At 39.5% G+C, this 17,608-nt stretch overlaps 1 protein-coding gene across 1 annotated transcript; it reads left to right on the plus strand.

The window, feature by feature from the left end:
• Positions 1-7,148: 7,148 nt before the first annotated feature.
• On the plus strand, positions 7,149-7,730 carry LOC145046040 (uncharacterized). The gene has a single exon (XM_078994313.1). It carries the CDS (start codon positions 7,149-7,151, stop codon positions 7,728-7,730), a length of 582 nt encoding a protein of 193 aa, XP_078850439.1.
• Positions 7,731-17,608: the final 9,878 nt, after the last annotated feature.

Raw genomic sequence — 17,608 nt, forward strand, 5'->3', positions numbered from 1 at the left:
TACTAAGAGAACATATACAACGATACTAGAACAAGTAACATTATATTGCATATACACGAATACGTTAACAATTGTGATCCACTGTATGGGAGCATGTCTTAATTGTCATGACCCGAGTTGTAGCCAGAGTCTCTTGGAGGGAGAGCGTGAGTTTGCGTATAGATCTATACTGGGTTGACTATCCTACACCTCGCTGCTAGCTACAGCGGGACCGACAGGTCTGCGGGTGCCAAACGTCATACCTTATTTTTCGACTATATGTTGTCGATATTACCAGTCGATAGTATGGTGCAATTTATCACATGATACCTTAATAGAAATCCGGTTTAAGGTAGTTAGTACAGCAGTAGTTCCTATAATACAAAACTACAGTACTACAATGAATTACCCATTACATTTTTAGTGATAACCTCACTTAAACTTTAATGTACAAATTATATTTTGTTAAAAGATAGTTACACTTGGGAAATTACACACTTTTACATCAAACGAGCATACAAAACAGTTAAGCCTTGGTAGAAGGCTACTTTAATAGAAAATATAGGTTTTTCTGAGAGATTCAAACTTTTTCAAACACTTACAATTCATATACACTTTCAAATTCATACAATACATAGATTAACAAATTCTTACATACAAATTAAGACACTAAATACTTATGATCTCACCAGCTTCAAAGCTGATACTCGCTTTCAAAATTACTTGTATCCTCAGGTCATCATAGACAGGTACCGATGCGAGGAGAAAGGAAGATGGAGTTTGTTCAAGACCTATCTTTCATTTTGATTTATGCTTTAGTGTTTATCAAAATTTGACAGAATACAATTGTATAATAATTATTTTATTAATGCAATGGATAATGTTGTTGCTTGTTTACTACTTTACATTGTTGTTGATATTATACATGACGTCCTCCGCCCCAGAACGTTTCCGCCGTTCTCGGTTTTGGGGTGTGACAGATTGGTATCAGAGCATTGTTTATAGTGAATTGAGTATATCAACCCATAAAAGATATACTAACTATAAATACAATGGGATTAAAAATACTTTGATTTAGAGTTTATACTTTAAATAATAAAATATTTAAGTAAGTATACGTGCCTGCATTCATACTAAAATCAGTGTCACTAGGACAGTACAAAAGAATTACGATTGTTGGGCAACACAAGTGAGCTTAGAGACATATGGTCAAAACTGGGAAGATATAGCCTGATCACCTATATTATCCGAGGGTTGACTAGCATGTGCCAAAGTTTAACTGTGTGGTTGCAACAATGCTAAAATCTTACCAACCCTACCACAATGAGAACAATAGAACATAATGTTAAAATTAAAATACTATATGAGTATTTGGTGTTACTATAAGTACTTTATACTTGAGAACTAAAACGGGATCTTCATTATTAAGTTGATAATTGCTAAGTGGATACACTGATGCTATATGTAATTAGGATGTTATAGACTTAGAATCTGTGATAATGTTGCCTTGCCCCTATTCTGTGTGAATTTGGAATTAAGGTCACTTATTCGAAGGTCTATCCTGTTTAGAATTACACATAGCTGGTATGCACTTCACAAATAGCGATGTAACTAATGAAGGTTTTCTAAATAATTATCTAGATAGTTCGTCAAATAATATTCCTCTTACCCTAAATTCTCGCTTATAAATCATAGCTGGTTGGCTTGAAGAAGAACCAGTGAATGATCATCCTATCCCCTTGAATGATCACCATGATGAAGACTTTTCGTACGATGCTAACTCCGAACCAGAAGTTGAGAACCTACCCCGAGCAACTCCCGTTCCAACTCTTAACCCTCGTCCGGTTTTTCATGACCCGACCCTGAGTGAGTGGAATGCTTGGAAATAGGGAGCCAAGGACAAGATCAGTCTATGCTATTTGATGGCGACCGAAGCTTTTACGACTTGAGCAATGAGGGCTTAGAAAATATAGTCTTGCCAATCTTGGCCCGTAGAGAGACCCGAGATGAGATTCAAGGCAGGACAGCCCTACATCAGATTTCAAAAATAGTCGCCTATTCTAGAATGCATACCCTCCACACCATTCATCTAGAATATGCTCACGAGAGATCAGAGAGAAACCATGAAACCCTACTGCAAGCACTGACTGAATCACGAGCCGAAGTCATAGGGCTCCAAGTGCGCCAGATGGTGTGCGAAAGACACCTACGCAACTTGGAACGTCAATTGGCTGAACTAAGCGTTCACCAGAGGGAGGACCGTCGCCAGTAGTAGACGCTTTACTTTATTTCCTTATAAAGAGGAATCGTATTTTTCTGTCTATGCCTGATGTGGCATTTTCTATGAAATTATCTTGTACCGTAAGTACTTTAGTTAGGTCTTTATGCTGTCAGGAACTACCTCCTGTGGATATGATGTAAGACCTTTACAAGGTCATTTTCCTGAACCTTTACGTCGTAAATATCCAAGGTATTGACAGCCGACTAACTTTTGTGTCATTATTCATTCAAGTACTCTTATGATACTTTCAATGGAGTCTATATGAAACATGCTTTAGTCAAGTCATTGGACTATAGCGATTTATCTCCGGAGACACTTCCAAGTCTCATTTGTTTATTACACACCAACTATCTACCCATGTTCTACCCAACATATTAGTAGATAAAAATATACATTTTTTATACATATTTTAAAAACCTGTATAGCATGCTTTAATCAATACATATTCCACATAACAGATGAGGCACACACACATGACACGTATTTCATAGAGGATAAATCAGATTTATGAGATAGAAGAGAGTGGATATACATTCACACATATAACAACAAAATATATACACATAGCACGTATTTTATATAAAATACTTCATAATATTGTGTTGGAAGAAGGTAACTACACACATACTTGATCAGAAGATGATCAGACAATACTACAACTTGCAGAAGTAGTGTTTCTCCGTAGATCTGGAAGATTTTAACAAAAACCAGGCTCCTCACGGGCAGGGCTTCGGCTCGGGAATAACGCTCTTCGGGATCCTCGGGACTTCGGATCTTGCTTCGGGGCTCGGGAATGATACCGAGGCTTCAGGATATGATTGGCACGCAAATCGAGGCAAAAACTAGAGAGAAGAAAGAGTTTGAACAAGAGAAAATGGGTGATCTTGGTTTCTATTTATAAGCTGGGGGTCTGGGATTACGCTGGGTGTAATCTCAATTTACGCTGGGCGTAACTTGGTTACGCTGGGCGTACTTTGATGTCACTGCATGTGTCGATATGTGGCACTCGAGTATTGGTCAGGCAACTTGCATCCTCCTAAGTACGTTGGGCGTACTCAAATTACGCTCGGCGTAATTTGACTCGTCAAACTTCTAAATTGCGTAACTTTCACATATGAGCTCCGTTTTCAACGTTCTTTATATCCACGCGTAGGTGAGACTACGCTCTACAACTTTCGTTTAGACTCCGTCAGCTAATTTTGAATTTATTTTTTATTATTTATTTTTAGTAGGCCCGGACAGGAAAATTTCGTTATAAATTCATAAATTCTTCGTCTGACGTCCGTTCTCGCCTAACTTTTCATCGTTTCGTTACTAACAACGAGATCGTCGATTCTCGTTTAGATTGCTTCGGCTAAAAACCGCTCGATCTCAAATCGAGTATTCGGGCTGCATACCGCTAAGTTGAAACTTCAGAAAATCATAACTTCATCATACGAAGTCAGATTTGGGCGTTCTTTTTATGCACGCTCTCGGTTTAACAAAATCTACGACTTTCGTTTAGATAGCTAAGGCTAAATATTGCTCTAATGTAAATTTCACTTTTTACGTCACTCAGCGTTGCCGGTTCTGTAGCGAAATTTCGACAGGTCATAACTTCTTCGTTATAACTCGGATTTCGACATTCTTTATATCTTCAGAATACTTGTTTCGACCACTACGACTTTATGCAAAGATATTGAGTTTATTTTACACTTAAATTTTGACGCTTATTTTATTCTTAATTAATCAAATCATATAATTAAGCAATTAAGCATGAAACACATAATACACAAATAATACATTCTTATTATTTCAAAACGGGTGACAAAGGTTAACCTAGACTTTTAAATGAACGAAAATGCCTAGCTTGGAAATGCGGGCGTTACAGTATGTGAGACCTCTTGAGAGTATGAATGACCCTGACGTTTATGTGTTTTATTTCAGAATGGTGATTACGTGTCATTAAGCAGGAGGTTCAGGGTCTGGATTAGGATCAAGATCAGGCTCGGGTGTGGGATCCGAGCAAGTTGATGACGGGCTTTGCGAGTTCATTGCATCTGAGATCACTAGAGGTATCCTTGAGGCGACCCCAGTCATTTTCGTGTCGATCATGGAGGGGATTATTGAGCTGATGGAGGATCGCCTCCAGACATTCAAAAGTGACTTGGCATCCAGCCAGTCAGGGACGCGCACTCTGTCCTTCAAGGACTTTAGGGGGAATGGTACGCCATACTTTCACAGGGTGAAGGACCCCATTGCTTCTAGGAGATGGATCGCAGACATCGAGTCTGCACAGTCGACGAGCTTCAACCGGGAGGGGTCGAGTGTTCGATTTGATGCGGGTTGTTTGAGAGACAAAGCTAAGGATTGGTGGGAGTCAGTTGGTGACTCACTTGGAGCCCCATCCATCAAGGTGTAGGTTATAACATGCCCCCTCTGCATCAACACCACACCCAAGCTTGAGATGGACGCATCGCAGTATACTACAAAATCATGCATGCCCTCTCGCAGGGCAAGGATCGATGCCTCACGTAGCCTCTATCTCAATGTCTCAAACACTGCCTGTTGCTCAGGCTCCCATCTAAAGACCACGACTTTCTTTGTCAAACGGGTCAAGGGTACGACAATCTTGAAGAAGTCCTGAATGAATCTCCGATAATAGCCTGCCAATCCAAGGAAACTCCAAATCTCAGATGGCGACTTCAGGACCTTCCATCTCATCACAGCCTCTACTTTGTCCAGGTCAACGAAAATTTCGTTCTGGTTGACTAGGTGTCAGACCCCAAAACCGGAACGGCGGAAACGTTCGGGGGTGGAGGACATCATGTTAAGTATCACGAGATATGTATATGGTAAGCAAGTAATAAACAACCATTTCATTTCAAAAGAAAGTGTTTACAATGTGTGTTCACAAAACATATAATTCATACATAAATAACAAAACAAGACTTGAAGTTGTAATGCTTCATCTTCTAAATCCCCAGCATGAGCACATGTCTAATAGTCTCCTGAGAATACAATTTATTTAAAAGAGTTGATCAGCAACTAAGCTGGTGAGTTCATAAGATTTTAGCGATGTGAGTAAGCTGTAAAGTGTTGTTAAAAATGTATATGAAAAGTGGTGTAAGCTGTAAAATATATTGAAAAATTTATACGTAAAAGCGATGTAAGCTATAAGTTCTATTTTGAAAAGTTCGTGTGTTCCTCTAGAAAATCATATATTTCCTACTTGAATGAAAGTTAAGTAAAATGACACTACAAGACTTTCTATGGGTACTAAGTGGGTACAAGTTATATATAAATCAGAGTAAACAAAGAATCGATTGTGCACATCTGCCCCAAGCTGACAACCCAACGGGGAACAGAAAGTAAGGCGGATAGCACACATCCCATTTGGTTGTTAGATCATTGTCATATATAACCCTGGTGTATTCACTTGTTACTCATGGAGTTATTCGTAATGGTTCCTTTATATCTAATGAAAAGTTCTTTAAGAAAACCTATTTTTCTTATAGTAAAATAATGACCACAGTGACTACATTTATAATATCTTAGTTTATACTGCTATATATAATCTGATATCGGATTGAAAGTTAATTGGGTGAATCTGCCCTAAAGTCTTTAAAATTGTACTGGCTTAATAAAATGGATTAAGCCCTTATCAGGGAAATTTACAGTTTTGTATACCAAAAGTAATGACTTTGAAAAGTATGTTTTGTACTAGAAAAAATGTGCTTCGACTCTGTGTCCTATAACCTGATCCATACCTGGTACCCTTATGATGACTTAATGTATATTAAGCATAAATATATATAGAATCAGGTAGATAATAGATTGGGTGAATCTGTTCCAAGCCTACAAGCCAACGAGGACAGGAAATGAAGCGGAGATCACACATCCTATTAGCTGTCGGAACCTATTGGTATATATGTATCCTGTGGTGTATACATTATGGAATCATAAGACTAGCATTATGGTCCTAACTTTTAAAAGTAGCCTTCTACCAAGACGCGACTGTTTTGAAAGTAGCCTTCTACCAAGACCCGACTGTTTTGAAAGTATTCTTCTACCAAGATCCGACTGTTTTGAAAGTATCCTTCTACCAAGACCCGACTGTTCGATTGTTATTATTATTATCTAATCTACCTCATCGATTACGTGAATATGATACATAGTAAAGATATTGTTGAATCATGGAAGTGACCCTCTTGAGCTTAGCTACCACAACCATTTCTCGACTGCAACTGCATCAACACCAGAGTCAGCTACCACAATCAAATTAGCCAGATTACTTTATTTGTCTTTTATGTAATACACTCTATTATCCAGTATGCCTTGCACGACTGCTTATAGAGTTGCAATCTAGTGTAGTTCTAAGTCTCTATAAATAGAGACTTATTCTCTTGTATTGAATACATCTCTCAACACTGATAACTTATGGATTCTATCTAAATACAATTTCTGAAGTTATCATTCTATCTCACTTCACTCTTCACTTCTTACTTAAATATATCTGATTGCAATCACTCTTCGGAGCAAGTCTTTGTGACTTATTCACTAAGTTTGATCTCACTTACTAACATTGGTTTGAATGCATTCCAAGTTATGAATCAACTTACATGCATACTTGATATAACAATTGTTGTCATTTATATTACTTTACTTTTCGCATCTAACTCGCTAACTCCTAACTATTAATATTATTGTTGAGCTAACAGATCCTTCAAGATTAACTATTCCGCTATATATTTGTTCTAACCATTTTTGTTCAAGTGTGTCTCACAGTTTTTCTCTCGACAATTGGTATCAGAGCCAAAGTGGTTGCTTTTTGAAAATCGGAACTCTGATTTTTCGAAGAGCCTTCTATACCACTAAAGGTCATTTTTAAACAAAAAAATTCTTCAAAATGGCACAATCGTTATCATTGAATGTTTCCAACAGTGTTGGTGGTTCTAATCGAGCCCCAATACTGGTTGCAAATGAGTATCATCACTGGTCTCAAAGGATGGAAAGATATGTCAGAAGACTTGGTAGAGATGTCTGGAGATCCATAGAAGAAGGACCCCACTTTCCTGTCCTTACCCCAGTCCAAACTGATGGAGCCACAGCAAGGCTAGAAGGAGGTCAACCAGCTTTGAACCATCCCACAAAAGATGATCTAGACAATATCGAAAATGATGCTATTGCCTTTTATGAAATCTCCTGTGGAGTTGCTCCTGACAACTTCGACATCATCATAAATTGCAAATCAGCAAAGGAAATTTGGGACGTTCTCAAAAACTTGTATGAAGGTTCAGAGCAAGCTCAAGACAAGAAGCTCACTACAGCACTCAATGAATTCAATAACTTCAAAGCCCACTTCAGTGAATGTTTGGAAGACTCATTTAAAAGTTTCAACTTGATCGTCACAAAACTATCCAATGCGGGTACCATCCGCAGCAATCATGAAACAAATCTACAGTTCCTTAATGGATTAGGAAGACACTGAACAACAGCCAAAATGATTGTACAAGGTGACAGGAAGATTCACTCATTATCTCTCTATAAGCTTTATGGAGAGTTGCAAGTTCAAGAGTCTACCGTACTCAAGGACTGCTCAGACTTCGGAGGAACACTTGCATTAGTAGCTCAATCACCTCACACTCAAACCTATCCCACTTCGTATGACTCACCACCACAGTCATATGAAGCTGACTCAGAATATGACGACGAAGAAGAGTTTCAGAATGCCATTGCTCTTATCAGTCAGAAATTCAATCACTTACCACCTTCATTTCGCAAAAACCAACAATTCAATCGACCACCTTTCAACCGCAACTTCCAAAACAATCACTTTCGTTCCACAAAGAACCCTCTCCCTCCACCGCAGTCTTAGAAAACATAGCCCAAAGAAGTACCACCGCAGTCCCAGTTAAATGACTCCGGCACCTCTTTAGATGACAAGAGTGACATTATTATATGTCACAAGTGCAACAAGGAAAACCATTTTGCCAAGGACTGCAATGCAAACGTAGTGAAAGATAGAGCCTTGTATCTCAGAATGGCACAAGAACTAGAAGACAAAGAAAAGGGAAAGTCCTATGTTGCTCAAGTGAAAAGGAATCATCAAGTGTGGTTATCAGGAGACAAAGATGAAGATGATCTTAGCAAAGGGAAAGGCAAGATCTGTATGGTAGCAACTGCTGATGAAGACAACTCAACCAATCTAAAGAAGAACCATTGCTATATGGCTAAAGATGCAATTCAATCGACCACCTTTCAACCGCAACTTCCAAAAAAATCACTTCCGTTCCACAAAGAACCCTCTCCCTCCACCGCAGTCTTAGCAAACATAGCCCAAAGAAGTACCACCGCAGTCCCAATCAAATGACTCCGGCACCTCTTTAGATGACAAGAGTGACATTATTATATGTCACAAGTGCAACAAGGAAAACCATTTTGCCAAGGACTGGAAGGCAAACGTAGTGAAAGATAGAGCCTTGTATCTCAGAATGGCTCAAGAACTAGAAGACAAAGAAAAGGGAAAGGCCTATGTTGCTCAAGTGAAAAGGAATCTTCAAGTGTGGTCATCAAGAGACGAAGATGAAGATGATCTTAGCAAAGGGAAATGCAAGATCTGTATGGTAGCAACTGCTGATGAAGACAACTCAGCCAATCTAAAGAAGAACCATTGCTATATGGCTAAAGATGGAACTCTCAGCATTATGGAACAGGTAAAACTCATGATTCAAACTTTAAATTACAACATGCATGATTGTCAACCTTTCATAAAGACAATCAAAGACACTTGTGCTACCATCCTTACACACTACAATAAAGCCCTAGATGAGAAGAACATCACTTCGCAGGAGATGTTCCATGTTAGAGGACGTTTGGACAATAAGAGACTAAAAATGGAAATTTTAGAGAAGGATTTAATGTTAGAAAAAGATGCTAGAATGTTAAATGAAACTCAATTAGTAATAGCCTGAAATCAGAAAGATCTAGCACATAATGAAATTGTACATTTAAATCTTTTAATTGACAAGCTGTTATATGAAACTGAGGCCATTGAGAATCTTGTTAATAATGGGAATGTTGATAACATCTTTAACTGGGGTTGGTCCAATGGTTACCCAACCGCAACGGAATCCTCACCTAGGTTCACATCGGAACGTCCCTATGTCCCACCAGACTACAACTTTTTGTTTCCGGTCAATAACAAAACATTCCCTGAGGATATCCAAGCCTACTTTGGAAAACTTCACGATTTGAGTAATAATTGTGTTATAGAAGAAATTCTCCCTGAATCTTCTACTCATGTTGACAACACGGATTCTCAGAATTCATCCGTAGCCCATGAGGAAATTGTTATTAAATTAAAGTCCTAAAGAGTTCCCATCCTTATAGTCTGACCGCAGTGTTTCTGACCGCAGTCATATACTACAATTTGTCCCTTTGTCTGATATAAAATGTCCCATAGAAGTGTCCACCAAGACTTACTCTGCGGTAGTTCAAAGCACTTCACCACTGATTAAAGTCAAAAGTTCTGTGACCATTGAACCAATTAATCATGAATTACTAATTGAAAATTTTAAATTTGGTCGATGTTCTCAAAATCCTGATTTCTCAAGTTCGGATGAATCGAGTCACTATTTTTCAAAATCCTCAAAAGATTCTAGGAAACCGCAATTAAATATCACTGACTGCGGTTCTCCTAAGACCGAAGCAAAAAGTGTTTTTAAAGAAGAATTTCGCTCTCGTGGCAAGAAACGGGAAATTTGCTCAAAAGTTAAGAAATCTGTGAAATGTCCTAAGTCAAAAAGTCCTGAAAAGTTTGTTTTTTCAAATTATCATTTCAAGAAAATTGTTTCCAAGAAAACAATAAGAAAGGAGTTCACTTTTTTTTGACAATACTTAAAAAATATCCAAACATAAGGATAAGTCTTTTCGATCAAATGGATTTCAAATCTATTCTATCAATGATCCAAAATGGAAAGGTATCTTACCTACTCCAACCTTTCCAGTGTCAGTCTCAAAATCTCAAAAGTGGAAAGGAATTTTGCAACCTCCGGCACTCAAAAGGTCATCTCAAATGTTTAAGAAATCACATCACAAAAGCTTTGCACATGCCTTCACACCTACCAGACCTGCACAAAACACCTTTTCAAAACACACAAACAAAAGGGTCAAATCCCACAATCCTCGGAATAGACAAAAACATACTTTTTCTTCAAAACCTCAGACCAAGTCAAATGTCAGGGAAAACGACAAAATGTTCTCCTGTCAATGTCAATGTAAAAAATTCCAAAGAACTTCAAACACCCAGGATTTCAGTGTCTCTTCTAATCTCTCCAAAAACATGCATAATTATTCACAATCTCACAAACCTCCAAAGAACTTCAAACACCCAGGACTAGGCTTGAAAGTTGACTTAAAACTTGTCCCTACCATCTCGCATCATGCATCGATTGACACATCGTATGTGACTCCGGGCTCCAAACTCGCTTGGGTGCCCAAATTAACCACTTAGCTTTTGTAGGCTTTGTGCAAAGAGGATCAAGAAGAAGAATGGTTGATCGACAATGCCTACTCCTTGTACATGACTGGAAGGTTAGAGTACCTTCGGGATTTCAGGACTATATGCAATGGTGGAAATGTCACTTTTGGAAACAATGCAAATGGCATCAAACGAGGCTACGATGTTCTCACCACGAGGAATTTTTCCATTCAGAAGGTTGCTTATGTAGAAAGTCTTAAACATAATCTCATCAGTGTTGGCCAACTATGTAAAGTAGGCCATCGAGTGGAGTTTGATGATCAATTCTGTTACATAATGACAAGTGATAGAAGCACTTGATTAATCAAGTGACGATCCGAAGACACAATGTATCCTCTGGATGTCGCTCCCATCATTGGTAAACCGTAGCTGTGCTTTCTCTCTAAAGCCGTATCCGAAGTTAGTTGGTTATGGCACTGCAAGCTCGCTCAACTTCAAATACATTAACACCTTAGTCACTGAAGAATTGGTCAGAGGTCTACCCATTCTCAAATTCAGCAATGACACTCTGTGTCCTGCTTGTGAATGTGGTAAGCAGTCAAAAGCAAGTCATCCTATAGTAATTGATTCATCCATATCCGAACCACTCAAACTTCTCCACAATGATCTCTGCGGTCCATCAACCATATCTAGTCTTCATCATAAAAAATATATAGTGGTTATAGTTGATGACTTCACTTGCTTCACTTGGGTATTATTTCTCAGACTCAAATCCGAAACACCGCAGATTCTCATAAACTTCATCAAAGAAATAGAACTTCAGATCAAGCTTCCCGTAAGACGCATCCGCAGTGACAATGGTACTGAATTCACCAATCATCCACTCAAAAACTTCTTGGTGTCAAAAGGGATTTTACATAACTTTTCAGCTCCGTATACACCTCAACAAAATGGTGTTGTTGAACGATGAAACCACACCCTTATTAAAGCAGGCAGATCCATGCTCAACTTCGCCCATCTTCCTCTTTACTTCTGGGATGAAGCTGTAGCTACTGCATGCTTTGTTCAGAATTGAAGCATTGTACGCAAACGCCTCAACAAGACACCGTATGAGGGCCTCAACAAACGAAAGCCAAATGTTCGTTTCTTTCACATCTTTGGGTGTAGATGTTTTGTGATCAACAACCGAGATCAACTTAACAAGTCTGCACCAAAATCTGATGAAGGTATCTTTCTTGGTTATTCAACAAATAAGGTTGCATATCGGGTTCTCATCAGACATACAAGGTTAATCGTTGAAAGTTTTGACGTAAAGTTCGATGACTCTTACATCCGCAACACCCCTCCATCTAAAGAAACCACTGCCATTATGGAATGCGATATTCCTGCCTCTTCAGGACTGTTAAATCTGGTTGAAGTAAACTGTGATGATCTCTTCGATCCTGTTGAAACGGCGAAACTATCCGAAGTTCTTGTGTCTCCCGCAGCTCAACACAACATGCTGATGTTTCTGAACCATCTCTCTCCAAGGTAGCATCTCTCAATACTTCCACCTATCCTATTGAGGGGGAAAGCGCTACTCCGGTTCGTACTACAACCATCGAGGTTCCATTATTCCAGGATGCTCAAGCTCCCATTCTCAGAAAATCAACTGGAAATTCGCATTCAGATGAACATCCATCAGCAGTCCAGGGGGAACCTTCTCAGCTTCCAGATGAACTCCCTTCAGCAATCCAGGGGGAACCTACCTAAACTAAAGAAAATTCTTCTCTCGCTCCAACAAGTCAAGAAGATTCAGCAGGCTGTTCACAAATCTAGGGGGAACTTTCTCCCCAATCTGTAGCAACCTTTGATATTGAAAACATTCCTTCAACCGCATCTGCTGATCATCTAATGCCTCGTCTACATGTATGGACAAAGGATCACCCACCAGGCCAAATTATTGGCAACCCGTTCGCAGGTATCCAAACTCGATCTACCAATGATTTATGTGATCATTGTCGCTATGCGGCATTTATGTCTGCAGTCGAGCCTCGATCTATCAAAGAAGCTTTATTGGAACCAGATTGGATTTCTACAATGCAAGAAGAACTGGAAGAATTTGAAAGAAACAAAGTGTGGCAACTTGTTCCCATTTCACAAGGTCATACTATTGTTGGTACAAGATGGGTTTCCAAGAACAAGCTAGATGAATCTGGTGCGGTTATCAGAAATAAGGCAAGGCTAGTTGCTAAAGGCTATAGTTAACTGGAAGGTGTTGACTACGATGAGACGTACGCTCCGGTAGCTAGAATGGAAGCAATCAGAATCTTCTAAGCATATGTTTCTCACAAAAAAATCAAAGTACACCAAATGGACGTTAAGAGTGATTTTCTCAATGGGGAATTAAAAGAAGAGGTTTATCTTCAACAACCTGTCGGATTTGAAAGTATCGAGTTCCCTGATCACTGCCACAAGCTTCAGAAAACAGTCTACGGTCTGAAGCAACCCCCTAGAGATTGGTATGAAACTCTTTCTGAATTCTTAGTCTCTTCAGGCTACAAAAGAGGAGTGATTGACCCCACACTATTTAGAAAAGCAAACGGGACTCACCTTATGCTTGTACAAATATATGTGGATGATATCATCTTCGGATCATCTGATCAAGGAATGGTGGATGAATTTGCTAAGCTCATGACAAACAAATTTCAAATGAGCATGAATAGAGAGATTAACTTCTTTCTAGGTCTTCAAGTCAAACAAATTCAGCAAGGGATATTCATTCATCAAGAGAAATACACCACTGAACTTCTAAAGAAATACTCTATGGACAACTGCTCTTCGGCTAAGGTCCCTATGGCCTTCGGATATAAGATCTCTGCTGATCCCTCTGGCGAATCTGTGGATCACAAGACTTATAGAGCAGAACAAATTCTTCGGTACCTAAAAGGAAGCAAATGTCTTGGTCTATGGTACCCCGCAGGCAATGACTTCAGTCTTCAAGCATTTACTGATGCGGATCATGCCGGATGCAAACTTGATCGAAAAAGTACATCTGGCGGATGTCAATTTTTAGGAGGAAGACTTTTCAGCTGGTCCTCAAGAAAACAAAGTTGTGTTTTTTTATCTACCGCAGAAGCAAAATACGTGGCCGCAGCCAGCTGCTATTCCCAAGTCCTTTGGATGAAGACACAACTGTTAGACTACGGATACAGGATGCTGCGGATACCAATTTACTGTGACTCTGAAAGTGCCATAGCGATCTCTCACAATCCTATTCAGCACTCCAAGACTAAACATATTGAGCTACGGTATCATTTCAGCAAAGACCATATTCTGAAAGGTAATATTGAACTCATCTTTGTTCCTACTCATGAAGAGATTGCTGATGTATTTACAAAAGCACTTGACTCTTCAAAAGTCAATGTGCTCCTACAAATGTTGGGAATGATGAATCCGAGCCCTAAATTCTTATTGAATTAACTAGTACCGCAGACCTTCCTGGTCCCCATTGCGGTCCTTACTGAAAGTTATTTATAATAGATGGTTTTAGAACATCCCCTGTTCTACAGTCGATGTACCGCAACCATATATTATATCTATCTTTCATGGGTCCTTCTTACGTGTGATTACTAACTTTTGTACAAGTGCTTCTACGGTTTCTCACTGCAGTCTTTTCTTTGGTCATCCGCGATGAAATTCCAAACCACAATGAAGTTTTCATCCGCAATCGTCGTGATAGTTTCTCAATTGTTTTATCAAACCTGTGAGTCTTTGTGTGCTATTTAATGATCCTTCATTTAATAAAATAAAACATTCTCCTTAGAAACTGTCATCTTCTCTTTCTAAATAATCCTTTTATCAGACTTATTTTAGGGATGATAAAAAGAACGTTGTTCAATAAACTCATCCTTAAATTGTCCTTTCCTCTCCTTAACACGTCCCATCCATTACCACTTCCTCTCCCATCACCCCCACGATCACCTGACGTATTGACATGCGTCTGACTTTACATTAAATGCAAACCCCTTTTGGAAATCTCCCAAAATCTTTTATAACCCATTTTAATTATGTGTGGCTGAGATTTAATCCAAAATTCATAGATTCCCCCTAAAACCCTAATCAATGTTTTACCCTATTCTACCATTTACCTAGGGTTAAGCATTTTTTCTTTCACCCCCTTTTATAAACTCATCTCATTCCCTAAATTCACTTTACGCTTTCTGAATATCGATCATTCCCTCTCAAAACCATCAAGAACTCTGTGTTCTACTTCTTCTTCGAACACCATCAAACTTCAACAATGGTGAAATCAGGAGTATCAAAGAAGCAATCCAAGGCTTATGGTTCGGTGAATCCAATAGGTTCAGACTCTCCTACAATCGCTTCAAGCAATTTCAGAGCAGTATTTGAAGATCACCCTTCATACAATGCTCCTATCAAGCTCATGATCAAGTTTCTCAAGAACCACCCTCTGTTTGGTCCATTTGATGCATTTACAGATGTTGTTCCAGTTTCTACTCTTTTCAAGAGTGCTTTTTCTGCTTATTGCCCACTGGAAAACCATCAAGAAGTTCATCTCAATCTCATTAACGGTTCTTTGGTCATCTTATCCAAAGAAAAGTTCCTCACAACTATTAACCTTCTGGTTCATCCATCTATCAAATTCTTCTCACCATCAATGGCTGACATCACATCTGCACTCTACCAGATGGGGTATCAAAAACCAATTCGAGGGATTGGTGAGTTCAAAAAGAATCAGCTGCCTGCGGTTTGGTAGTTTGTGTGTCACTTTGTCATCTGCTGCCTATCCGGCAGAACCGGAGGCATTGACAATATGGGACTCAAGCTTTTGGAATTAGTATGGAGCATTTTCACCGGACACGACATCAAATACGGGAAAATTCTTTGGGATGATTTCATTCAGTACATTCCCAAGGAACACCCGAAGGAAAACGCAACCGAGCTCACATTTGCAAGATTTTGGTCTCTCTGCATATCAGACCTACATGAAAACACTGGAATAGATATGGGTAGTGACATTAATTTCTTCATCACTAAGGATCTTAAAAGGTACCTCCCTTCTTCTGATCAAACTCTGTTTGGACCGATCCACAAGTTTCCCACTCATATCCTCTCTTCTCTTGGTCCTGAGACTGCTGATGTCTCAGACCACATTGAAGCTACGGAGGCTATTTCCCCATACCCTCCTACCCCGCCTCTTTCATCCGCAGTCATTAACCCTGAGGGTACCACAGTCCCCTCTGCCACTACATTATCCAATCTTGCTCAAAGAAGAAAGCAATTGGCATCCAAGAAGAAACAAAGAACACCTAAGAAGGATGCTCCCAAACAAACCGCACCCACCAAGAAACGTAAAACAAAACATCCCCAAACCGTATCTAGCAGTGATTCAGATGAGGACAGGCAACCAATCTATATTCTTAAGAAAAGAAAAACAACCGATACCTCTAGCCAAATGCGTGACCGGACTGATACCTCAGTCTCTACACAAGCTCCGGTAGTCCTTGGGGTGGCCGCATACCCATTCGTCACCACCTTCATTTTCCAGTCAGACTCAGAAAGTGAGTCTGATTCTCATCATCATGGAGACACCCCTCCAGTATCATCACAAAGGGATGATACTGGTTCTATCCCTAAGGTCTCCAGGGCCTCCCGACTGCATTTCTTTTCTCCAAAGGAGTTGCGCTCCATCCTTCTTTCTGTTACCCAAACACTACAAACACCTTCCCATCCGCAGGGCACTTCTTTTTCCCATGCCAGAATTGAGTTGAGGCCAGACTTGACCACGGTTCAAGGAGACCAAGGACACTCCGGAAATCCTACTCTTCTTTCATCTCTTACAGGTGGTTTAGGCATGGTGAGCACTAATGTGCCAGGATCCGTGAACCCAAGGGACACCTTGGTGCGAACTCAAGGAATTGACGATAATAACTCTAACGATTCTTGGAGTTGTTATCAAACAAAAACCGCAACTGAACTCAAGAAGTATGAAGCATTCCGAAGGGCTTTCCAAGCCCACAAGGAACAAAAAAATCAAGCAACAGCAACAGAAAGAACAGGAGATCCTGTCTGTGGCTAGATATTGGGCAAATGCCATCGGTAATGCCCATACTATAGCCACCATTCAAAAGGTTCAAAACTTGATGGATGAGATGGCAGAAAGAATTCTCAAAGAACAAGCTTCCGGTGTAGCCGAAAGTCCCTCCAAAGTTCCTCCTACTCCAACTTCCATCCCATCACCCTCTCCTATAATCAATACATCACAGGACGAAGAACCTGCAGTCGAACTCAGTTCAGCTCCCACCTTCGGTTTTGATGATGAAGACATCCAAGAGGTCAACAAGTTCCGACGATGACATGATTATGTTTGAAGAAGAAGAGGAGTCCAGCGGTTCTCATCACTCGACCTCCAAACCCAATAAGAAGAAGAAGAAGAAGAATGCGGTCATCCGGAAAGAGTTCATGAGCCTTAAAGCCAAAGTCGATCAGATCTTGGTTGCGGTCAAGCCTACTCAACCGCAACCTAAATGTTGGGATTAAAACCCTAATTGTGATTTGATGAACAAGATGCGGAAAATAAGAACAAACACAAATAATGAAGATTATGTCGAATGATCAATCGATTTATTGAATTGTGAGGAACGAATTACACTTAACAAATAAGAATCTAACTCTACAAGAAACCTCACGTGGCAGCTACATTTTGCCTCACTCTTAACCCTAATAATGAATAATACATGACTATTTATAAGTCTTGGGCTTTTAACCTAGAATTCATCAAAACTCCAAAAATATTTTTTTCCTTTCGTATGCTCATTTCTTTTTGGGAATATATTCGATGACTTACTTAAGTGTCCCTAGAAGCATGCTGCTGTATGTGTCCC

Source organism: Lactuca saligna, chromosome 5 (genome assembly GCF_052625555.1).
Source record: "Lactuca saligna cultivar CGN05327 chromosome 5, ASM5262555v1, whole genome shotgun sequence".
NCBI lineage: Eukaryota > Viridiplantae > Streptophyta > Magnoliopsida > Asterales > Asteraceae > Lactuca > Lactuca saligna.

Coding starts and splice junctions, on each gene's coding strand:
- LOC145046040 (XM_078994313.1), top strand. CDS start 7,149: ATGGCACAATCGTTATCATTGAATGTTTCCAACAGTGTTGGTGGTTCT.